Source organism: Erythrolamprus reginae, chromosome 5 (assembly GCF_031021105.1).
Source record: "Erythrolamprus reginae isolate rEryReg1 chromosome 5, rEryReg1.hap1, whole genome shotgun sequence".
NCBI lineage: Eukaryota > Metazoa > Chordata > Lepidosauria > Squamata > Dipsadidae > Erythrolamprus > Erythrolamprus reginae.
In genome coordinates, this window is record NC_091954.1 from 25,108,430 (window position 1) to 25,128,345 (window position 19,916).

Genomic DNA, 19,916 nt, shown 5'->3' on the forward strand with positions numbered 1-19,916 from the left:
AAGATGTGGAAAGAAAATGCAGGGCATCCTCCATAAGCCACGGCCACAGTGTGGTAGTAAAAATTTTGGTAGCCCTTCACTGGTTGTGGTTAATGTCATAGGTGAATTTGTAAAGATTGGATTAAGTTTCATTACTTCTTTTTCTTTAGTTGATTTGCTTTGAAAGTTTCTTTCAGCCTTCTTTGATTTTATCTTATCCAAGGATCAAAGGAATACATTTAGACACACAGGGAAAATGGTCTATTTTGTAACACCAGTTGAGCAATTAAAACAAGGTCATTTCTGGTTGGTCATGTGAATCCTTATTCGATGGAATGATTTTAAATCAATGGTGGGATTCATCAGGTTCAGGCAAACCAGTAGTTAAATTTCTGACTGGCCCTGCCCCTCCCCTTTCAGAAGTCCACACCATCCCATTTTGGCTCCCAGGTAAGTGCAAAATGCGGGTGTGGGGGGTGTAATGCAGCTCTCCTTTAGACCATTTTCACTTCCAGGAGGCTACAAGGAGGCCTATTAGGCACAAAATGAGGCGGGAAGTATACAGGGGGACCCCAGACTCCCAGGAGGCTGCAGAGAGCCCCCTGGCCCATTTTCACTCCCAGGGAGGTTCAGGAGGCTGAGTGCTACCTGTCACCACCCCGCCGCTGACTACCCAGATGGTCATTAGGGAAGAAAACTGGTTAATTATTTGATTCCCACCACTGTTTTAAATGATGTCTTCTACAGCTTTAAAAGGGGGAAAATCAGAATACAGTGGTACCTCTACTTAAGAACTTTTCTAGATAAGAAATGGGTGTTCAATATTTTTTTGCCTCTACTTAAGAACCATTTTCTACTTAAGAACCCGAGCCCAGAAAAATTCCCCATGAAATTTGAAATTTGAGCGGCACAAAGGCCCAGCCAATTTCCTGCCATTCCCCCTTTAATCCCGGCCATCTTGGGCTTTTCTGGGCTGCCAAAGGAGCCTTTCGGTAGTGCTTAAGGAGGCTTTGGCAGCCCAGAGCGAACGGAGCATTTTCCTTTCTCTAGGCACTTGGAGAGGGAATAAACCACTTCACTGTGGTGACTCCCTTGCGCTGCATCCCATACACCTGGCGCAAAGTTGCCTCCCGGAGTGTCTATGTGCAGAAAGGCAAAAGGGGGTGCTTCGCCCCGGCCAGATCAACTCGGCTCAGAGTCCCTCTTTTTTTAAAAAAAACCCTTAAAGTTTTGGATTTTTTTTATTCCTCTCACCTCACCGTCTTCCTTCGGCAGTGACTGTCTTCTCCTTTTGTTCCTCCTCCTCCTCCTCCCACCCAAATTCCAAGGGTTTTTTTTCCCCTTAATGGTTTTGCATGCATTATTTGCTTTTACATTGATTCCTATGGGAAAAATTGCTTCTACTTAAGAACTTTTCTACTTAAGAACCTGGTCATGGAACGAATTAAGTTCTTAAGTAGAGGTACCATTGTATTTGCTTTGGTGCGGAAATGCGTATCCAAACTGTTAATACCTTCTGGTTGTTAAATTTACAATAATCTTTCAATATAGATATGGAGAATTATTTTCAAGCTTGGTATTCTACATCATACTTCTTCTGGTACAGCTCTTTTTATCTGCATGTGTACTACACATCATTTTGCTACACAACCCATGATCTGTTGGGTCATTGTTTCAAAGGTATTTATTTAGCTACCTCTTGCAAATACTCATATAACCTCCCTTCCTAATGCTTATTCCATGTCCTTTGCATCCTTTGCATCCAGGAAAATAAATTGTAGAGCATGTGCAAATAACTTGTTTGAAAATGCTGATATAGGACAGCAATATATAAATTGCAATTCTTTACTTTCTGAAATTGACTGCTATCCAAAATAGTAAAAAAAAAACCCTTCTCTGTTAATCATCTGTAGAAAATACTGTACCTTGTAATTTAGGCTATGTGTCAAACAATGATAAACAAGAAGCCATATATAACTCTTGTCCCAAAGGTACTTTTTAAAGAGGCAACTGGACTTTCTTGTTTTCTTTGAAGACATTTTGCTTCTCATCTGTAGTGTTCTGGAGGGCCACTAGAGGGCTGTTTAAGGAGGGGGAACTATACGAGCTGTGATTGATTAGACCGCCTGTGGCTCCTGTATAAAAGGGAGCTGTCAGCTAGTGACAGATGAGTTTTCTGTCAGACACATTATAAGAATTATACTAGTTATTGGTTATTAAAGCATGTTGGTTCCTGCCTCACTGTCTCATCCACAAACATTACATCCACAAACATTACATTATCCAAGATCTTAAGCGAAACAGGTTCAAATAATAATCAGGAAATCCAGTTGCCTCTTGAAAAAACACCTTTGGGACAACCATGACCTGGATTAATAGACACACAGTATAAGAACATAAGAACATAAGAAGAACCATGCTGAATCAGGCCAAAGCCCATCGAGTCCAGCATTCTGTGTCACATAGTGGCCCACCAATTGTCCTTGGGGATCTTGAGCAGAAAGAGAAGGCAAGACCCTCCCTTTCCCCTGGCCTCCAACAAATGGTACTCAAGGGACTCCTGCCTGCCTCAACCACATAGAGGCGGTACATGGACATCTGTTTCAATAACCACAGATACACTTGGCATCCATGAATCTGTCTAATCCTGCCTTGAAGCTATCAAGGCTGACAGCAGTCACAACCTCTTCTGGAAGTGAATTCCATAAACTAACGACCCTCTGGGTGAAGAAATATTTCCCTTTATTTGTCCTCACTTTCTTACCTATGAGCTTTAGGGACTGCCCCCTGGTCCTAATATTGTGTGATAGAGAAAATATTTTTTCTCTATCCACCTTTTCTATCCCATGCATGATTTTATACAGTTCGATCAAGTCACCCCTTAAACGCTGTCTTTGAAGGCTGAAGATACCAAGGCATCGGTATCATAAGTGAGGTGCTCCATTTCCTTTATCATTCTTGTTGCCCTTTTTTTGCACCTTTGCCAGTTCCATTATATCCTTCTTGAGGTATAATTCTTTTTCTCTGTTCAATATTGCATTAAAATACTGCCATGGCTTCCTTTATGCCATTAGTAAAAATTTGGACAACTACTGCAAATGTGGTCAAAGTCCTGGGAATTTCTTTCTAAGCCATTTCTTGGAATCATTTTGAACATTAATGCTAATAGAACATAGATACTGATAAAACAATTTCTTGATCATGACAAGTATGATTTGTGATGCTTTTAGGATTGTATATTTTATGTCATGTTCTACTCTTAATCAGAGAGCTTTAGAATAATAGACAGGGGTTGAAAGAAGAGAAAGAAGAGCAACAATAGGCAAAATATTAACTTTTGTGGCTGACCATCCATGTCTCCTTGATTAAATTTCAGCTATTTATTTATTTGTATCCCTCCTTTATTATTATTACAAATAGTTCAAGGCAGCAAACATACCCAATACTTCTTCCTTGTCCTATTTTCCGCACAACAAAAAACTTGTGAAATGGGTTGGATTAGGACAGAGTGACTGGCCCAAGTTAACCCAGCTGGCTTTTATCACTAAGGCAGGATTTAAACTCACTCGGTTAAAGACCTTGGTATACTAATAACAAAAGATTTAAGTGCCAAAGCCCACTGCAACAATATAGCCAAGAAGGCTTCAAGAGTTATAAACCTAATCCTACGTAGCTTCTGCTCTGGCAATCTCTTTCTCCGAGTTTCTCTCTGGTGCCTTAAACACTAGCCAAAGCAGCTCTCATTGGCTTCATTACACTGGAATTCAACAGGTACTATGCTAGTTCTAAGAACTACAGTCTATCAGACCTATATGATCAAGACAGGGGAGCCGGTTCCAATGATTCAATGTGTTTTCTTTTACCTTTTAAGTATTTGGAAAGATTTTATTATTTTGCATCACATGAAGGAGCCCCCACCGGACATCCCCCAGGCAACGGTGATGTCACTGGCTAATTCTTTCAACACAGAAGCACCTTAAAAAGTGCTTCCAACACAAATGGGACAAGATGTGTAAGCAATAACAATAGCACTTAGATTTATACACTGCTTCAGTGCTTTACAGCTCTTTCTAAACTGTTTACAGAGTCAGCATATTGCCCTCAACAATTGGAGTCCTCATTTTACCAACCCCAGAAGAATGGAAAGCTGAGTCAACCTTGAGCTGATCAGGACTGAACTGCTGGGAGTCTGCAGAATTAGCCTGCAATACTGCATTCTAACAATAGCTATACTCAGTGAAGGGCTACCAAAAGTTTTACTACCACACTGTGGGCGTGGCTTATGCATTTTCTTTCAACATCTTTCAGTGCAAATTGAGTGTTCTGGGGTAGAGTTTCATTTTTGCTACCCCACTGTGTCCCCGCCTCCCCCCCACCCATCTGGGCAGCAGCCCACCCCTAGCTATACTCATGTTCTCCATTAGGGATATGAATTTCATGTGTTCACCCCACCCCATCTTTGAAAGAAAAGTAGTTTAGGAGTAATTGTAAAAACAAAATAAACTCTGAGTGGTACGTAAATAAAATAATCTATGCATCCAAGCTAAATGATTTGTCATGTATGGGAAACAAGTCAACAGAGATAAGAGTATGAATTCACTGGATGGTCTTTCACCTTGTATGTAATCTGGAAGTTTATTAAAAATTGATCATGGAAAAAAGCTAGTAGAAAATTAATAGCAAATGAACTTCATATTATTGTTCACAAATATTTCTCAAAAATTCCTCTGGAGTAAGTCCATTATATCATAATACAATTTATCCGGTGCATCAATACCATATATAAAATCCAGATGGTTCCACTCAGAAATAAATTTGTGGGAAATAAGGTTTCGAGTTTGGGTGATTAATTGATTAACATCTTCAGGATCTGAAATCCAGTCATTTCCACCATTCCAAATTGCTGTTGGTACGGTCATAGCTGATACATTATATTCAGGAGGTGAATCCTATTTTTAAAAACAATGAAAAAGAAAATGTGATATAATCCTACTTCTCAGATCCAAATAAAGGGATTGTTAGCTAAATTGTGTGCCACTTTGCAAAAACAGAAATGAAAGAAATGGGGCTGGATTCTTGAGTATTCATTAACTTGAGTTCTGTAGAATGCTAACTATGTATTAACATTCTTTCTAAAGACTACATATGTTCTCATTGTAATTGAGGGTGCAATGTATCCACCCATACTACTGAGTTTCAAAAGAAGTTTACTGCTTCTGGTTGACCTGCCTTCACACTTCACCCTTTTTCTTCTGTCAATAATTTATTTATTTGTTTATTCATTCATTCATTCATTCATTCATTCATTCTTAATTCATTCATTCATTCATTCATTCATTCTTAATTCAATTTCTAGACCACCCTTCTCCTGAAACTCAGGGTGGCTTCCAACATAGTAATAGGGCCAGTAAGGGGCGTACATAAGTGCACTGGTGTGCCTTTCGTCCCCTGTCCAATTGTCTTTCCTTTCTCTCACTTATCATATATATTTTCTTTCTTTCATATATCCTCTCCTCTAAGTTCACTTTACCCTTATATATATTACTACATGTCTATTTTTCTTCCTATGTATTTGTGTATTGGACAAATGAATAAATAAAATAAATAAATAATAAACAATAACAATAGAAATTGAAATTTACTAAAACATAACCTATTTCCTATCAAACTTTAAAACAATTAAATTAATCCATCAATCCATTTATCCCATACGAATCCTAATCGCACTTCCATTTAACCAATCAATAAGAGGGGCTGGAGAAAAATGATCAGGCTCAATGTTTTACGTTAAAGGTAATCTTGAGATATCAGGGAGATATCTTCTGTAAAGCTCCAGATGGGTTCAGAATGGTAGAAGGCATGATTGTCCCAATTTTTAATCAGTCTTCATCAAGTAAATATTAGTTTTGCCTATTCAAATATGCACATGTGCATGGTTGCTTGTTTTGCTATGTGTGTTCACACAATACTTAGACATTTTGGAAAGTCTGTATCTCAAGGCCTATTATTTGAACTTCTGGTACATACATGCCTAAGGCAAATTTCAAGGCAGAATTTACCACTTTCTACTTTCAGTCTTAAGCCTTCTATTGCAACTGTTCATATTTCTTAATTAAGTCCTTCCTTCCTTCCTATTATCTATCTATCCATTTGTTTATTTTGTGTACTTTGTTTTCAAAGGAATCTCACAACAATATGTGAAATCAAAGGCATGAGTTAGTAGGGTTGGGCCAATAGAGAAAAGCCAGTGGAGGGGTGGAAGGGAAGCAGACGAAGTGTGTAAGATCTGAGCCAAAGAGAAAACAGAGTCGAGAGGACTGGCTGGTGGAAGCAGCCAGCCCAGTGGATAACATCTTGATGTCTTTCTCCTTTTCACCTTGTGTAATGAGTGCCAAGAAGTTTGTTACAGCATTATTAACTTTTTGTTTAGATGAAATAACAAGAGACCTGTGAATAGAGATGTTAAGACTATGGTTTTTAGCCCTCCCCCTTATATATATATAGATGTTCCCTTGTGAAGAAGATTAGACAACTTTTAATTCTGGACTCCCAGGACCTTTCAGATAACCAATTGAGGTTTTTTTTATGTCTTTAAAAAGAAGGACAATAATATCTTTCCTTCTTCACACTGATGAACTGGGACTATGCCAGGCTGGATAAGAGTTATGTCATCTTAGATTTCCAACTCAATCCAATTGTGTTTATAATTGTTTTATATTGTCTAATATTTTAAACTACATTTTAATGCCTTTTTGATTCTGGAAGTAAATTTTAGCTGTAACTATGGTATATGTGCTGGATGATGTTTGTGAGATTGAATGAATGTCTGTTTTATGTAAATTTTGACTAAATTATATAGTAGATGGTATATTTTCTATTTTTGTATTGTATTATTATTATTATTATTATTATTATTATTATTATTATTATTATTATTATATATCATTGGGGAGGGAATGGTGGGTTGGGGATTTAATTAGAATTTTAATTTTTGTAAATTACATATATTGTGTGAGTGAGGAATGACTGATTTATATGGAATGACAGGTTGGCTGAGAGATTGTAAGACCTATAATGAGGGAAGATGGATTCTGGATGTGGTGGAGAGCAGGACATTACAGTGTTACTGGGAGGGGCAGGTATGGTGGGAGGTGAGGGGTAGGCCACTCGTGGGGAACGAGGACTCACTGTTCGAAAGCGATTCCTCATTCTGGCCCCTCGGTATCATCCTGTGTAGCTGGTGTCAGACATAGTCAGGGCCCTGGTCTCAGGCTGCTACTACTCAATGCCAGGTTGGTTGCCAACAAAGCCTCCTTAATCCGAGATTCACTCTTAAAAGAGGGGGCTGACCTGCCTTGTGTGACCAAAACCTGGCTGGGACCCAAGGGAGGTGTTCCTCTCTCTGAAACGTGCCCAGATGGGTTTCTGGTGTTACAGCAGCCATGACATCAGGGAAGGGGTGGGGAGACTCTAAGCCCTCGCAGGATCCCTGCTCCTGAGATTTCTAGATGTGAGTCTCTCCTCTTGAGGTTGGATTTAGGGGTTCAGGTGGGCTTGCTGTTAACATACTTGCCTCCCAGCTATGTTGCAACAGCCCTGCCTGCGCTGCTCGAGGCGGTAGCCGGGCTGGTGGTGGAGTTCCCCAGGCTTGCATTCCTGGGGGAATTCAACTTACCGTTGCTTGGCGAAACCTCAGAAGCAGCACAGAAGTTCATAGCTTCCATGACAACCATGGACCTGATCCAAGTATTTCAGGGTTTAGCTCATAGAGGGGGGGTCACACGCTCAACTTGGTGTTTCTCTTGGAGCAGTGAAAAAATGATCTAGTTTTAAGGGGTACCTCTTGGCCTCTCCTTTGTGGGGTGCCACAGGGATCTGTCCTCCCCCCCCCCACTATTTGACATCTACATGAAGCTGCTGGGTGAGATCATCTAATGGGATGGGGTGAGGTATCACCAGTATGCTGATGATACCCAGTTATACATCTCCACCCCATGCTAATTCAGTGAAGCAGTGGATGTGATGTGCCAGTGTCTGGAGGCTGTAAGAATCTGGATGGGGGCCAACAGGCTCAAGCTCAACCCAGACAAGACCGAGTGGCTGTGAGCATTTCCTCCTAAGGACTATTCAACCTCTCCGACCATCATCCTGGGTGGTGAAACTCTAACTCCCTCATATAGGGTTCACAACTTGGGTGTCATCCTGGATCCACAGTTGAACCTTGAACACCATCTCTCAGCTGTGGCCAGGGGGACCTTCACACAGGTTCACCTGGTATACTAGTTGCGACCCTATTTAGGCCTGGAGGCTCTACACGCAGTTGCTAAGGCCCTCGTCACCTCCCGTCTTGATTATTGCAGCACACTCTCTATGGGGCTACCCTTGAAGAATGTCCGGAGACTCCAAATTGTCCAGAATGCAGTCATGCGAGTTGTCATGAGTGTGCATTGATACACCCATATAACACCTGTACTCTGCAAGCTGCACTGGCTTCCTATTAGTCTCTGGGCACTATTCAAGGTGTTACTTATCACCTATAAAGCCCTATATGGCTTAGGAGCAGACTATCTAAAGAATAGTCTCCTGCCACATACCTCCCAGAGGCCAATTAGAGCACACAGAGTCGGTCTCCTCCAGGTCCCGTCAACTAAGCAATACAGGTTGGTGGGACCACAGAGGAGGGTCTTCTCTGTTGCTGTCCTGGTTCTATAAAATCAACTCCCCCCGACATCCGCATCGCTCCCACCCTGCTGGCTTTTCATAAGGCCACAAAGACCTGGCTATGCTGGCAGGCCTGGGAGTCCTGATATTAACAACGTCCATGGCCACATATATGAATGTGTTAAATTGGTGTGTAGGCATGTTGTTATGTACATTTTATACTAGTTTTATTAGGATTTTAGAGATTAGATAATATTTTTGACTTCTTGCCGCCATGAGTCCTTCAAGATTGGGTGGCATAGAAGTCTAAATAAGTAAGTAAGAAAGTAAGTAAGTAGGTAAGTAAGTAAGTAAGTAAGTAAGCAAGTAAGTAAATAAATTTAGTCAATTTCATCTGGCCTAAAGGCTGGCAATTCTACTCTTTCTCTCCACCTATCTGTTTTTAGTTCACTTTATGTGCATTTTCATTGAGGTTCAAAAAGGGAAAGAGGGAGGGAGGGAGGAATTGCAAAGCTGGATGAAACTGGTTGTGTGCCCAGTAGCCAAAAGCCAGGATTAGGCTATTCTCAAACAGCCTACTGGATCTACTGAGCTTCAGCACTGAAGATGAAACCTCTTCGATGCAATTCTGGTTACATAATAATAAATTGGCTTGGCTTCCAAACAGAGTGGAGAGCATAAAATCACATGTAGGCTAGATGGTTGCAGAAGTTGACCAAATGTCTAATAGAAGAGATATGGTCATATCATTACTTTTGAGATACCCATCTGATGGAAAATACTTTACCTGTCCATAATGAAATTTATTTCCAAGCCTTCCATGATCATAAGCTTGAAGTTTACCACTGTTAATGGCCTGGAAATATAAAGAAATCTCAAATGAATGTATTTATTTATTTTTAATAGAAATGAAGAACTAGAACTTCACAAGATGAACCCAGAATCTATATTTAAAGGCAATCCTCATTAAGGGATCACAATTGGGACCGCCAACTTGGTTGTTAAAGGAAGCATTTGCTAAATGAAACTGTGTTTATCATCTTACTTCAGCTTTCCTTTGCTTTACAAGCACTGTGAGGATTGGGTGCAAAGTTACTTTTTCATACCCATTGTAACTGTTTTAAACTTGAGGAAAAATAAGGAAGCTGAAAGAAGAAGCCTTTCCTAATGCGATCAAGCAAGTTCTAATTCTAAACAAATTTTATTAGGGATCCCCATCATCCAGTCAGAGCTGAAGAAGCTTCTTGAATGAGAAGTGAAATGTCTTCAAAGAAAAACCAGAAAGTCAAGCTGCCTTTACTACAATTAAGGATTGCTCATATGCATCTAGTATTTAAGTCTCTATATTAGACAACAGTTTGTCCCAAAGCCTAGGAAAATAACCAAGTTCCCTAGGTTCTAATACAGAGGTCTTCAAATTTGGCAACTTTAACACTGACTGGAGAATTCTGGGAGTTGAAGTCCACAAGTGTTAAAGTGTTATAAGAGCCTTGGTGGTGCACTAGCTAGAGTGCAGTATTGCAAGCTATTTCTACTGATCACTGGCTGCCAACAGTTTGGCAGATCGAATCTCAGTAGGCTCAAGGTTGACTCAGCCTCCCATCCTTCCAAGGTCAGTAAAATGAGGACCCAGATTGTTGGGGGCAATATGCTTGCTCTCTGTAAACCGCCTAGAAAGGGTTGTGAGCAGTGAAGGGAGTGGCTTATACAGAATGCCCTGCATTTTCTTTCAACATCTTTCAGTGCAAATTGGGTGTTCTGGGGTGGAGCTCCATTTTTGCTCCCCCACTGTGTCCGTCCCCCCCCCCGCTCATCCGGGCAGTAGCTCACCCTTGACTGTGAGGTATATAAGTTTAAATGCTAATGTTATTAAAGTTGCCAAGTTTAGGGAACCCTGTCTAATAGATGATACTGTGTTGTGTGAGACAAATGCACTATTGGAGAAAAGTGGCTCTTCAAATACTAGGCCCAATGCCAGTATTAGATTGTAAACAGCACCTTCAATTGGCCCTGGAGACTAACTGGTAAGCAATGCAGCTCCCAGAGCAAAGCTGTCACCTAGGAGTATTGCACTATGATGTTGCTTCCATCATATTCTGCAGCAACCATAGCTTCCAGGTAGCAGCAGCCAAAAAAGCTAATACAGTGATGGCGAACTTGTGGCACGCAGAGCCATATCTGCTGGCACGTGAGCCATTGCCCTAAGTCAGCTCCAACATGCATGTTTGTGCCAGCCAGTTGATTTTTTTGCCTCGCACACAGGTTATGGGAGGGTGTTTTTGGTTTCCAGAGAGCCTCTGGGGGGATTGGGAAGGGCATTTTTACCCTCCCCTGGTTCCAGGGAAGCTTTTGGAGCCTGGGGAGGGCAAAACACGAGCCTACTGGGCCCATCAGAAGTTGGAAAAAGGCTATTTCTGGCCTCCAGAGGGTCTCTAGAGGGAAGGGAAAACTGTTTTCACTCTCCCCAGGCATTGAATTATAAGTGTGGGCACTTGTGCATACACGATAGTGCGGGCGCACACTCTTTCGGCATCTGAGGAAAAAAAGGTTTGCCATCACTGAGCTAATTGGTTGTATAAACAGAGGTATAGAATCAAAATCATGTGAAGTATTAGTACTTCTTTATAAAGCTTTAATAAGCCCACACCTGGAATATGCATCCAGTTTTGGTTAGTCCATTAGAAAAAAGATGTTGAGACTTTGGAAACGGTTCAAAGAAGAACAACTAAAATGATTAATGGCCCAGAGGCCGAAACATCTGAAGAACCGGGGTGGGTTTATGAGAGCAGTATTCTAGTATTTGAGAGGTTGCCATAAAGAGGAGGAGATCAATTTATTTTCCAAAACATCAGAGGGCAGGACAAGAATCAATAGATAACTTTTCTACTGATTGTAGAAAAGTTATCAAGGAGAGAAGCAACCTGGAATTAAGGAGATACTTCCTAACTGTGAGGACAATTAACCTTCAGACTTTGTGAGTGTTTCATCACTGGAGGTATTTAGGAAGACTGGACAGTCACTTGTCTGAAATGGTATAGAATTTCCTACTTGAGCAAGGAGCTGGATTAGAAGAATTCCAAGGTCTCTTCCAAATCTACTCTGATTCTGGTTTTCAAAAGCAGCCCCATTTGGAGTGCACAGCAGTAATCCATTGGTGAAATGACTAGGATCTAAGTAATTGCTAAGGGACTTCCAATTCATCAACAGGCATGATTGGCAATAAATCTGTGCAAAGCCATTCTTTGAGTAAGGAATGGAGATTAAAGCAACCCTCAAACTCTGGACCAGTCATGAATGGGGAAATGCTCTCCACTCAAAACCAAAGAGGAAAAACCCCCGGAACTGGAGGGAAAAATATTCACAGCCACTCACTACTCCAATACTTTAGCCTGACTTTTTTCCTCCCCATTTAGACTTGTACAATTTTCAGACATTGTGACAGGACTGAAATAGCATAACATGGATAGTTCAGGGTTGAAATATCACTTGGGTATTGTCAACAAAAGAATAACAATTTACAGTATAACTCTCCAGAAAAGTCCATATTATAATTTCTTAAAGCACAATATATTATGCCCTACCAGGGAAGCAATTTATTTTAGGGTATCTACCTGTTTCCAATGGATGATATTTTGCACAGATGTACCAGCTGGGACAGATGATACATACACATCGACTCGGCTCTGGAAAAAAAACCCCATCATGTAAATTCTTTATTGTGCAACCAAGTTACTTTCAGCTTAGTGTTGTTGTTTTATGTTAAAGAATCATGTGATTTCTTTCTTTGGTTGTATGTTACTGCATAAATATAACCATTAATGATTGCAAACCATGGCAGGGAAGACCAAGAGTCTTAAAAATATGAAAATCTCTAAGCTTGCTTGTTTTCTTCCAGACCTTTCATTGCCCAAACTAGTAATATCATCAGTGCTAGTAAGGAGTGAAATTTATTGTCAGTTTATATTCTAATGCAGTGATATTAGGTACAGATGCCACAGTTGGCATGCAGAGGCATATTTTCTGGCACACGAACCGTTGTCCTACCTCAGCTCCAGCATACATGTGTGCATCGGCCGGCTGATTTTTAGTTTGCATGGAGTCTCTGGGAGGGCATTTTCAGCACCCAGGGGGCCTCCGGAGGGATGGGGAGGGCATTTTAACCTTTCCAGGCTCCAGGGAAACCTCTGGAACCTGGGGACGGTGAAAAATGGGCCTACTGGGCCCACCAGAAATTGAGAAAAGGCTGTTTCTGACCTCCAGGGGGCAAGGGAGGCAATTTCGTCCTCCCCAGGCATTGAATTATGGGCATGATAGTATGTGTGCATGCACTTTCGGCAACCGAGGGGAAAACAGTTTGCCATTACTGTTCTAGTGGCTTGCTTGCCAGTGTTGGCAGGGGTGATCTTAAAGATTCTTTGGTTGAGCTGTTTACTGTTGACGTATTTGGCAGTTTCTTAAAAATGTCTCTGCTCCAGAAAGGGAGAGTCAAGCAGCCATAGGTTGTTTTTATTATACAAATCCAAATTGTGTTTATTCCATAAGCTATGATTGAGTTAATCAATCTAATACATAACTCAATAGGCTGAAAGCCCACACAGAGATTTATAGAAATGAGAACTGAAAATCTTTGAAACCTTCCATAAAAAGTTATGTTTCTTTCTTGTTCACACTGTTGGTACAAAATGAGCACTATGGTAGTAACATCTGCAACCAATCATTCGAAACATACAGAAAGCAGTGGAAGTTGTGTGATACAGTCAGAGACACCCCTGAACACCAGATTGGTCTCACAATGGCAGAAAAGATACAATAACCTTTTTTAAAAGTTCAGGGGGAAAGATCTCATTCCCAGGCAAAATAATAGAATGTAATGCAAGACAAAAAAAGACCAAACTAAGAAGCCACAATGGAAATTGAGTTCCTCTGTCATCTCAAATGAAAAAGGTGAATTTCCATCCCTTAGACTGAAAAGAGCAAAAAAAGAAAATTTCTCCCTTTGTCTCATTCATGGTCTTCAGGAGTGAACATCAAGACACTTAGATACATGAGCCAGTAAATAAAATAATGGAAACTTTCTGGACCATCTCATTTTTTTATTGAAGGAACCCAGATTAAAACATCCTCAACAAATGTCTATCCCAGATTCATCTAGTGAAAAGGAACTCATCACTTGATACTTCAAGCGTGTGTAGATAATTTGTAACATTATTTGATTTTTTTATAGATGGAAGAAGGAAGGATGGCTGGATGATGGGCTGGAAAGTAAAGCACCCACCTTCAGCTTAATTTTTATTAACAATAAACAATCCATTAACATTCTTTGGAAAGCAAAATGGCAAATTGCTGCCCTTTGGTTTCGAAGCGTACCCATAGATTTAGTGGGGGGAAATTCCAATTCCCTGGAAAATCAGTTACCAGGGAATTGGAAAGAGTGACAAAAAGAAAGCTTTTCAATCTATCTCCAGGTAAATCAACATTCTGGAGTTTCCCATGTATACTATGGTAGCCATTTTTGACTGCACCAACATGTGAGGCCAGGATGGGGGTATGGGGGCAATGGGAGGATCATATTTCTTTGTAGTCATGTGGTTGTTAGCATTGTTAGCTAATGACCAGATGAGTGCCAAGAAATATGCTCCCTCTAGCTCTGCCTCCCCCTCCCCACATCCAATTCTGTCAGAACTAATCCTTCCATTACCCCAGGGGTGGGCTACTGCCTGGACCAGGGGGGGACGCAGTGGGGTAGCAAAAATGGAGTTCCACTCCAAAGCACCCAATTTGCACTGAAATATGTTGAAAGAAAATGCAGGGCCTCCTGCATAAGCCACACCCACAGTGTAGTAATAAAAAATTTGGTAGCCCTTCACTGCATTACCCCACCACCCTGCCAGAACTAAGGAAGCATCTTGGATATCTTGCTCAAAAAACAGTCTGGTTGCCTTTTGACAAATGATTATGCCTGCTGAGAATATTGTCCAACTAATAGCATTCCTGGGAAAAAAACTTTTAAAATGAAGAATATTATGCTGAACCAGTGGTACTCACCATATTCAAGTTCTCCTCATTAAAACCACTCAATATAAATAATATGTTGCTACAAATAGACACCAGTGTCTTCTGACTGCAGAGTTTGGTAGAAAGCAAAGTACTAATATGTGTTTTTGGCAAAAATTCTTCCTGTCCAAATAAGATCTGTAAAATTTCAGATAGATGAATATTAGTTATACAGGATCATACACCCCACCCAGGAGTGGTTTCAAACTTACCTTGCTGCCAGTTTGTGTCAAACTGGCAAAAGTTGGTGATAAATTAATGGCTTGCCACACTATCTATGTTTATGGCCTGATGTTTATGGGAACTTGGGAGGGGTGATCTGAGTGAGCAATGTGAAAGTTTGTGGGTGAGGGACAAGGGATGTGAACCTTCAGCTGGGTGGGGAACTCAAGATTCAGATTTCCCAGTGTAGGTGCCAGGATGGCTTCGCCAATAAATTGGAAGTATTTTGACTTGGACTCTGATGTAGCTGGATGCTATCTAGAACCTTGACAATTTGCTTCCTCCCATGTCGCAAAACAATTTGCTTCCTCCCATGCCACAAAAATGCACAAAAAAATATCTCCCCCCCCCCAAGAAAGTTAAAAACAAGATGGCAGCACATGCACAGTGCTGAAAATTCAGTTTCTGTGCATGCACAGAAGAAAAAATCAGTAAAAAATTCCAAAACCTTTTTTTTTTCAAAAAACAATCCAAAAAATAAAAGATAGCATCCATGGATCGGCACCGATAGAATCGCCTCCATGATGTCACCAGCAGTTTGCTACCGGTTCTATAGAACTGATGCAAACCAAGAGGAACCCACCTCTGGTCCCACCATATCCCCAGCAGTTCTACAGAAGATGATATACCTTTAAGGAACACAGTAGAACCAATACAGGTAGGCCACAACTTAGAATAATTCATTTAGTGACCGTTTGAAGTTACAATAGCATCGAAACAAGTGACTCATTATTGTTTTTCACACTTATGACGATTACAGCATCCTGGTGATCATGTGATCAAAATACAGAAGAAACTGGTTCATAATTTCAATGATTGCAATGTGATCACCATTTGCAACCTTCTTGCAAGCAACATCAATGGGGAAGCCAGATTCACTTAACACTGTATCACCAATTTAATAATTGCAGACAGTGATTCATTTAACAACTGTGGCAAGACATGGCTGAACTCATTTTAAGGACTGTCTTGCATTGTAACAGAGATTTTGGTTTCAATTGTTGTTGTAAATCAAGGATTACCTGTGTAAAACACTCCTTTTTAGTAATATTGGCTCTCTGTGTGTGTATGTGTTTGTGTGTGAGAGAGAGAGGGGGGGAGAGAGAAACAGAGATGACAGAAAGATGGATGAATGGACGGATGGGAAGGATGGAGGGAGGAAAGAAAGGGAGGAATGGAGGGAAGGAGGGAGGAAGTTAGGAAGGAAGGAAATTCCAATATTAAAAGAAAATATTTTTATTTAATTTATATGCTGTCAATATCCCTGCCACATGACCTTAAACAGTTTAAAAACATCATAAAATTAAAGGGAAAAACTGAAACATTCAATAGTAAATAAACAGAAATTAAATACAGTAAGTCAAAACCAGAATACTACAGGGTGGAGATGGGTTCTCCTTTCTAATCCACCTCCAACATGAAAAGGTGGAGGTATACTAGTATCACCTACAAAATCAGAGCCCCCAGGCCAGTTGGCACAGCCAGGTTCTGGAACTCTTAGGGAGGGACAAGAGAGTGGGGGCAGATCCCACAATTTTCAGAGGTCATGAGCCACAGCAGAAAAGGTGCTTCTCATGGACTCTACCAGTCCTTGACAGACAAGGCTCACCGCATACCCCTTCTGCCAGAATGAGTGGAATGTCCAATCCCTTTGGGGTGAGATGATTCCACAGGTATTCAAATAAAATGAAAATGCCCTGTGTTCTAAGACTGCAACAAGACCAAGTTTCTAAATCTTACCACTTTCATATAATGAATACTACAGGCCAAAGTCACCTAATCCACATACCTTAATTTCTGTATCAGAAAGTTTTGCAAATTTGGCTATAGGTGTTTTAGCATTTTTAGGAGCAGCAACAGGTGCTAAAGCTATATACAGTTTGATTTTGGAAGCCAGTTGTTGATTGGATGAAAAAGCTATAAAAGCTGATGAAGAGAAAAAGAAGAGAGAAACAGCTTGTGAACATCAAAGTCAATTGATTTCCGACTCCACCCAATTAAATAAAATTACAGCTGATTAAATAAGATTCCATCTTTGATACGCTTAACATCTATCTTCCCGCTAAAAGCATGGAGATGAAACAGGATGAATCCTGAATTAATCCCCCACTGAGATGCTACCTCACTCTGGCCTCGTAAACCTTGGCTAGTAAAAAGAAAAAGAGGCAGCTACACAATTCGCTTACCTTATTGTTTAGCGCTATGTGTGCTATATATGCTATGAGGACTTGGAAATGCAAACTCCCCCCCCCCTTTCAATTATGTCCAATTTTTGGAGACTCACTAGCTGAAGTCCCTGTAGTTTTCTTAGCAAGGTTTTTCAGAAGTGGTTTGCCATTGCTTCCTTCCTAGGGCGGAGAGAAAGTGACTGGCCCAAAGTTGCCCAGCTGGCCTTGTGCCTAAGTCGCTGTCACTAAACATATTAGAGGAAGGGGTAGGTTCCTCTTACCTATCTACTAGTGTACTGCATGTGCATCATGACGATTCACACACATGCATCCCCTTGCGTGATCTTGCTCCTGTGCATGCGCAGGAGGCAAAAAGCCACCAAAATCTTGTGAAGGGATGCTCGCGCATGCACAAATTTAGTGCATTTAGAAACCTGGAAGATGGTTAGCAACTAGTTAGGGCTGGAAAAAAAAGCTTTGAAAAAGCTACATTCAAAGTATAAGACTCACCCAAATTTTCAGCCTCTTTTAGGGAGGAAAAAGGTATGTCTTATACTCCAAAAATATAGTACATATTAATTAGAACATTTACTTGAAATCAGTGGGACTTTCTTTCTGGTAAATATACATACGATTGCAATCCTTGACAAGAGCAACCTTGGCACAAGGTTGGGCATTTTCTGAACTTACCAATGGTGGTTCCTTGGGAGTGGCCAATATAATAAAGTTGTTGCTGCCCAGTTTTCTGCAGAACAAAATCTATAGATGCTGGAAGGTCATATTTAGCCATCTGGTCAAAACTGGAAACAAAACACATGTCCTCATTAAGCTGAATGGATGGCAAGGATCTTCAGCCTTTCAAATCCTGAGAGTGTATGAGTCTCATTTCTGCAAAGTTGCATCCATCGAGGACATGCCATGCATCCTAAAAAGCCTAAAATTGCCCCAATCTCTAATAAAGTAAAGAACAGGGGTTCAAGATTTAGAACCAAAAGTCTACTTTTCCATTTTGTCCATTACTAACCTTTAGGACTGGGTTTAACCAAGGTAAGACTCAAAGCTTGGGAAACTGTAGAAGTAATAAGTAACATTGCTAACAGAGATTGACAACTGAACACCATCAAGGTGCATAACAACAAACCCTAGAATGCATGTAGGAACAAGGCACATCTTAATCAATTAAGGAGTGTACGTAAGCCATAAACAAGGGCTTAATGGGGACTCCTTTGACGCTCAGTTATTTGCCTGCAGACACTTCATTACCCAACTAGGTAGCATCATCAGCACTGTTCAAACCTAAGCTACATATATTCTCTTGGAGGAAGATAATTTATGGAAATGAATTTCAATGTAATTATAATAAAACTGTAAATATAAAAAATTGAAATTTTGGGAGATCTTCCTGATTGCTTAGATTGTGCCTAAATCCAGCTGTGCTAGCCTTGATGTACAATATATGTTGACAAATATGTTGGGAATGGGGGTATTGGTGTAAGTATAGCAATAATCTCTTCCATTTCAACCAACACTGAATTTAGAGGAAGGGGAGAAATTGCTTTTTGTTGTTATAATTGTTGAAAATTTCTAATGGTTGGAGTGTGTGTGAGAGTGTGGAGTTCTTACAGCCAAGGATTTGGGTGTGAATGTCATGTTTTCCTTCTATAATATATAAGACAATCAAAAACTTATAATGGGGATAGCAAAAGAAAAAATATGTAATAAAAATAAATAATTCATCTTCCTGAGAATAAGATATGAAGCTAAGTCATATCAGTTTTGACAAATTAATACAGATAGTCCTCGATTTACAACAGCACTAAAAAAAACATTTTTCACACTTCCAGCCTTTGGTCGTGTGATCAAAATTCAGATGCTTGACAACAGCCTCATATTTATGAGGGTAGCAGGGTCATACAGTCCCCTTTTGTAAACTTCTGACAAACAAAATCAGTGGGGAAGCCAGATTTCACTTAATGAAATCTGGCTTTACTAATATAACAACTGCCTTTATTCACTTAATAACTGTGGCAAAAAAGGTCAATTTTGGTCATGAGTTTAGCACAAAGTCTCTTTGAGAAACCATAAAGGAGGTTTCCTTTACAGCATTAATTCATTTTCCCTAAGGGTGCTCCAAATGGAGAAAAGCCTTTTGGAGAAACTGTTGTTAAGGGGGGGGGGGGGGGAATCTACTTTTGCTTCAAAAATCAATATCTGCTCTATGCTCTGTCTTAGTGGTGGCAAACCCATTTTTGCTTGGGTGCCAAAAGCGTATGTGTGTCCACTATTGTGCATGCACGAATGGCCACGCCCATAATTCGATGCCTGGGGAGGGCGAAAATGGCCTCCCCCAGGAGGTCCTCTCGAGGCTGGAAATGGCCTCTTTCCTAACTTCTGATGGGTGCAGTAGGCCTGTTTTTCATCTTCCTCAGGTTCCAGAGGCTTGCATGGAGCTGGGGAGGGCAAAAATTCCCTCCCCCTCAAGAGACCTTCCAGAAGCTGAAAATGCCCTCCCAGTGCCTCTGTGTGAACTGAAAATTAGCTGGCCGGTACTCACATGTGCGCTGGAGCTAAGCTAGGGCAACGGCTCGTGTGCCATCAGATATGGCTCTGTGTGGCAACTGTGTGCCAAGAAACATGTGAAGCCCCATCTGCAAGATGCAGGCAGCACACAAAACCACACCCCCTCTGTGGAAAAAGCTCTTTCTATGGGACCAATCCTTTCACTACCAGTTTGCGTGTGCAGGAGCATCCCAGGCAGGTAGGTGGAGTATCCCAGGTTGGTGGGTGGAGCTTCCCGCCCCAGTACTACTGGTTCTTAGAACCAGGCAGAAT

At 40.8% G+C, this 19,916-nt stretch overlaps 1 protein-coding gene across 3 annotated transcripts in view; it reads right to left on the reverse strand.

The window, feature by feature from the left end:
- Positions 1-4,594: 4,594 nt before the first annotated feature.
- LOC139167617 (lipase member K-like) overlaps positions 4,595-19,916 on the reverse strand; it is a 37,926-nt gene continuing 22,604 nt past the window's right edge. For 2 of the 3 annotated variants that reach the window (XM_070752270.1, XM_070752273.1), the window contains 6 exons: positions 17,775-17,884; positions 16,706-16,842; positions 14,686-14,832; positions 12,252-12,323; positions 9,428-9,496; positions 4,595-4,928 (listed from right to left, as the gene is read on the reverse strand). In XM_070752270.1, the coding sequence (XP_070608371.1) occupies positions 4,695-4,928; positions 9,428-9,496; positions 12,252-12,323; positions 14,686-14,832; positions 16,706-16,842; positions 17,775-17,884 (769 nt within the window). In that variant the 3' untranslated portion in view covers positions 4,595-4,694. The remainder of the gene's footprint in view (positions 4,929-9,427; positions 9,497-12,251; positions 12,324-14,685; positions 14,833-16,705; positions 16,843-17,774; positions 17,885-19,916) is intronic. The other variant, XM_070752271.1, reaches the window with a different exon arrangement.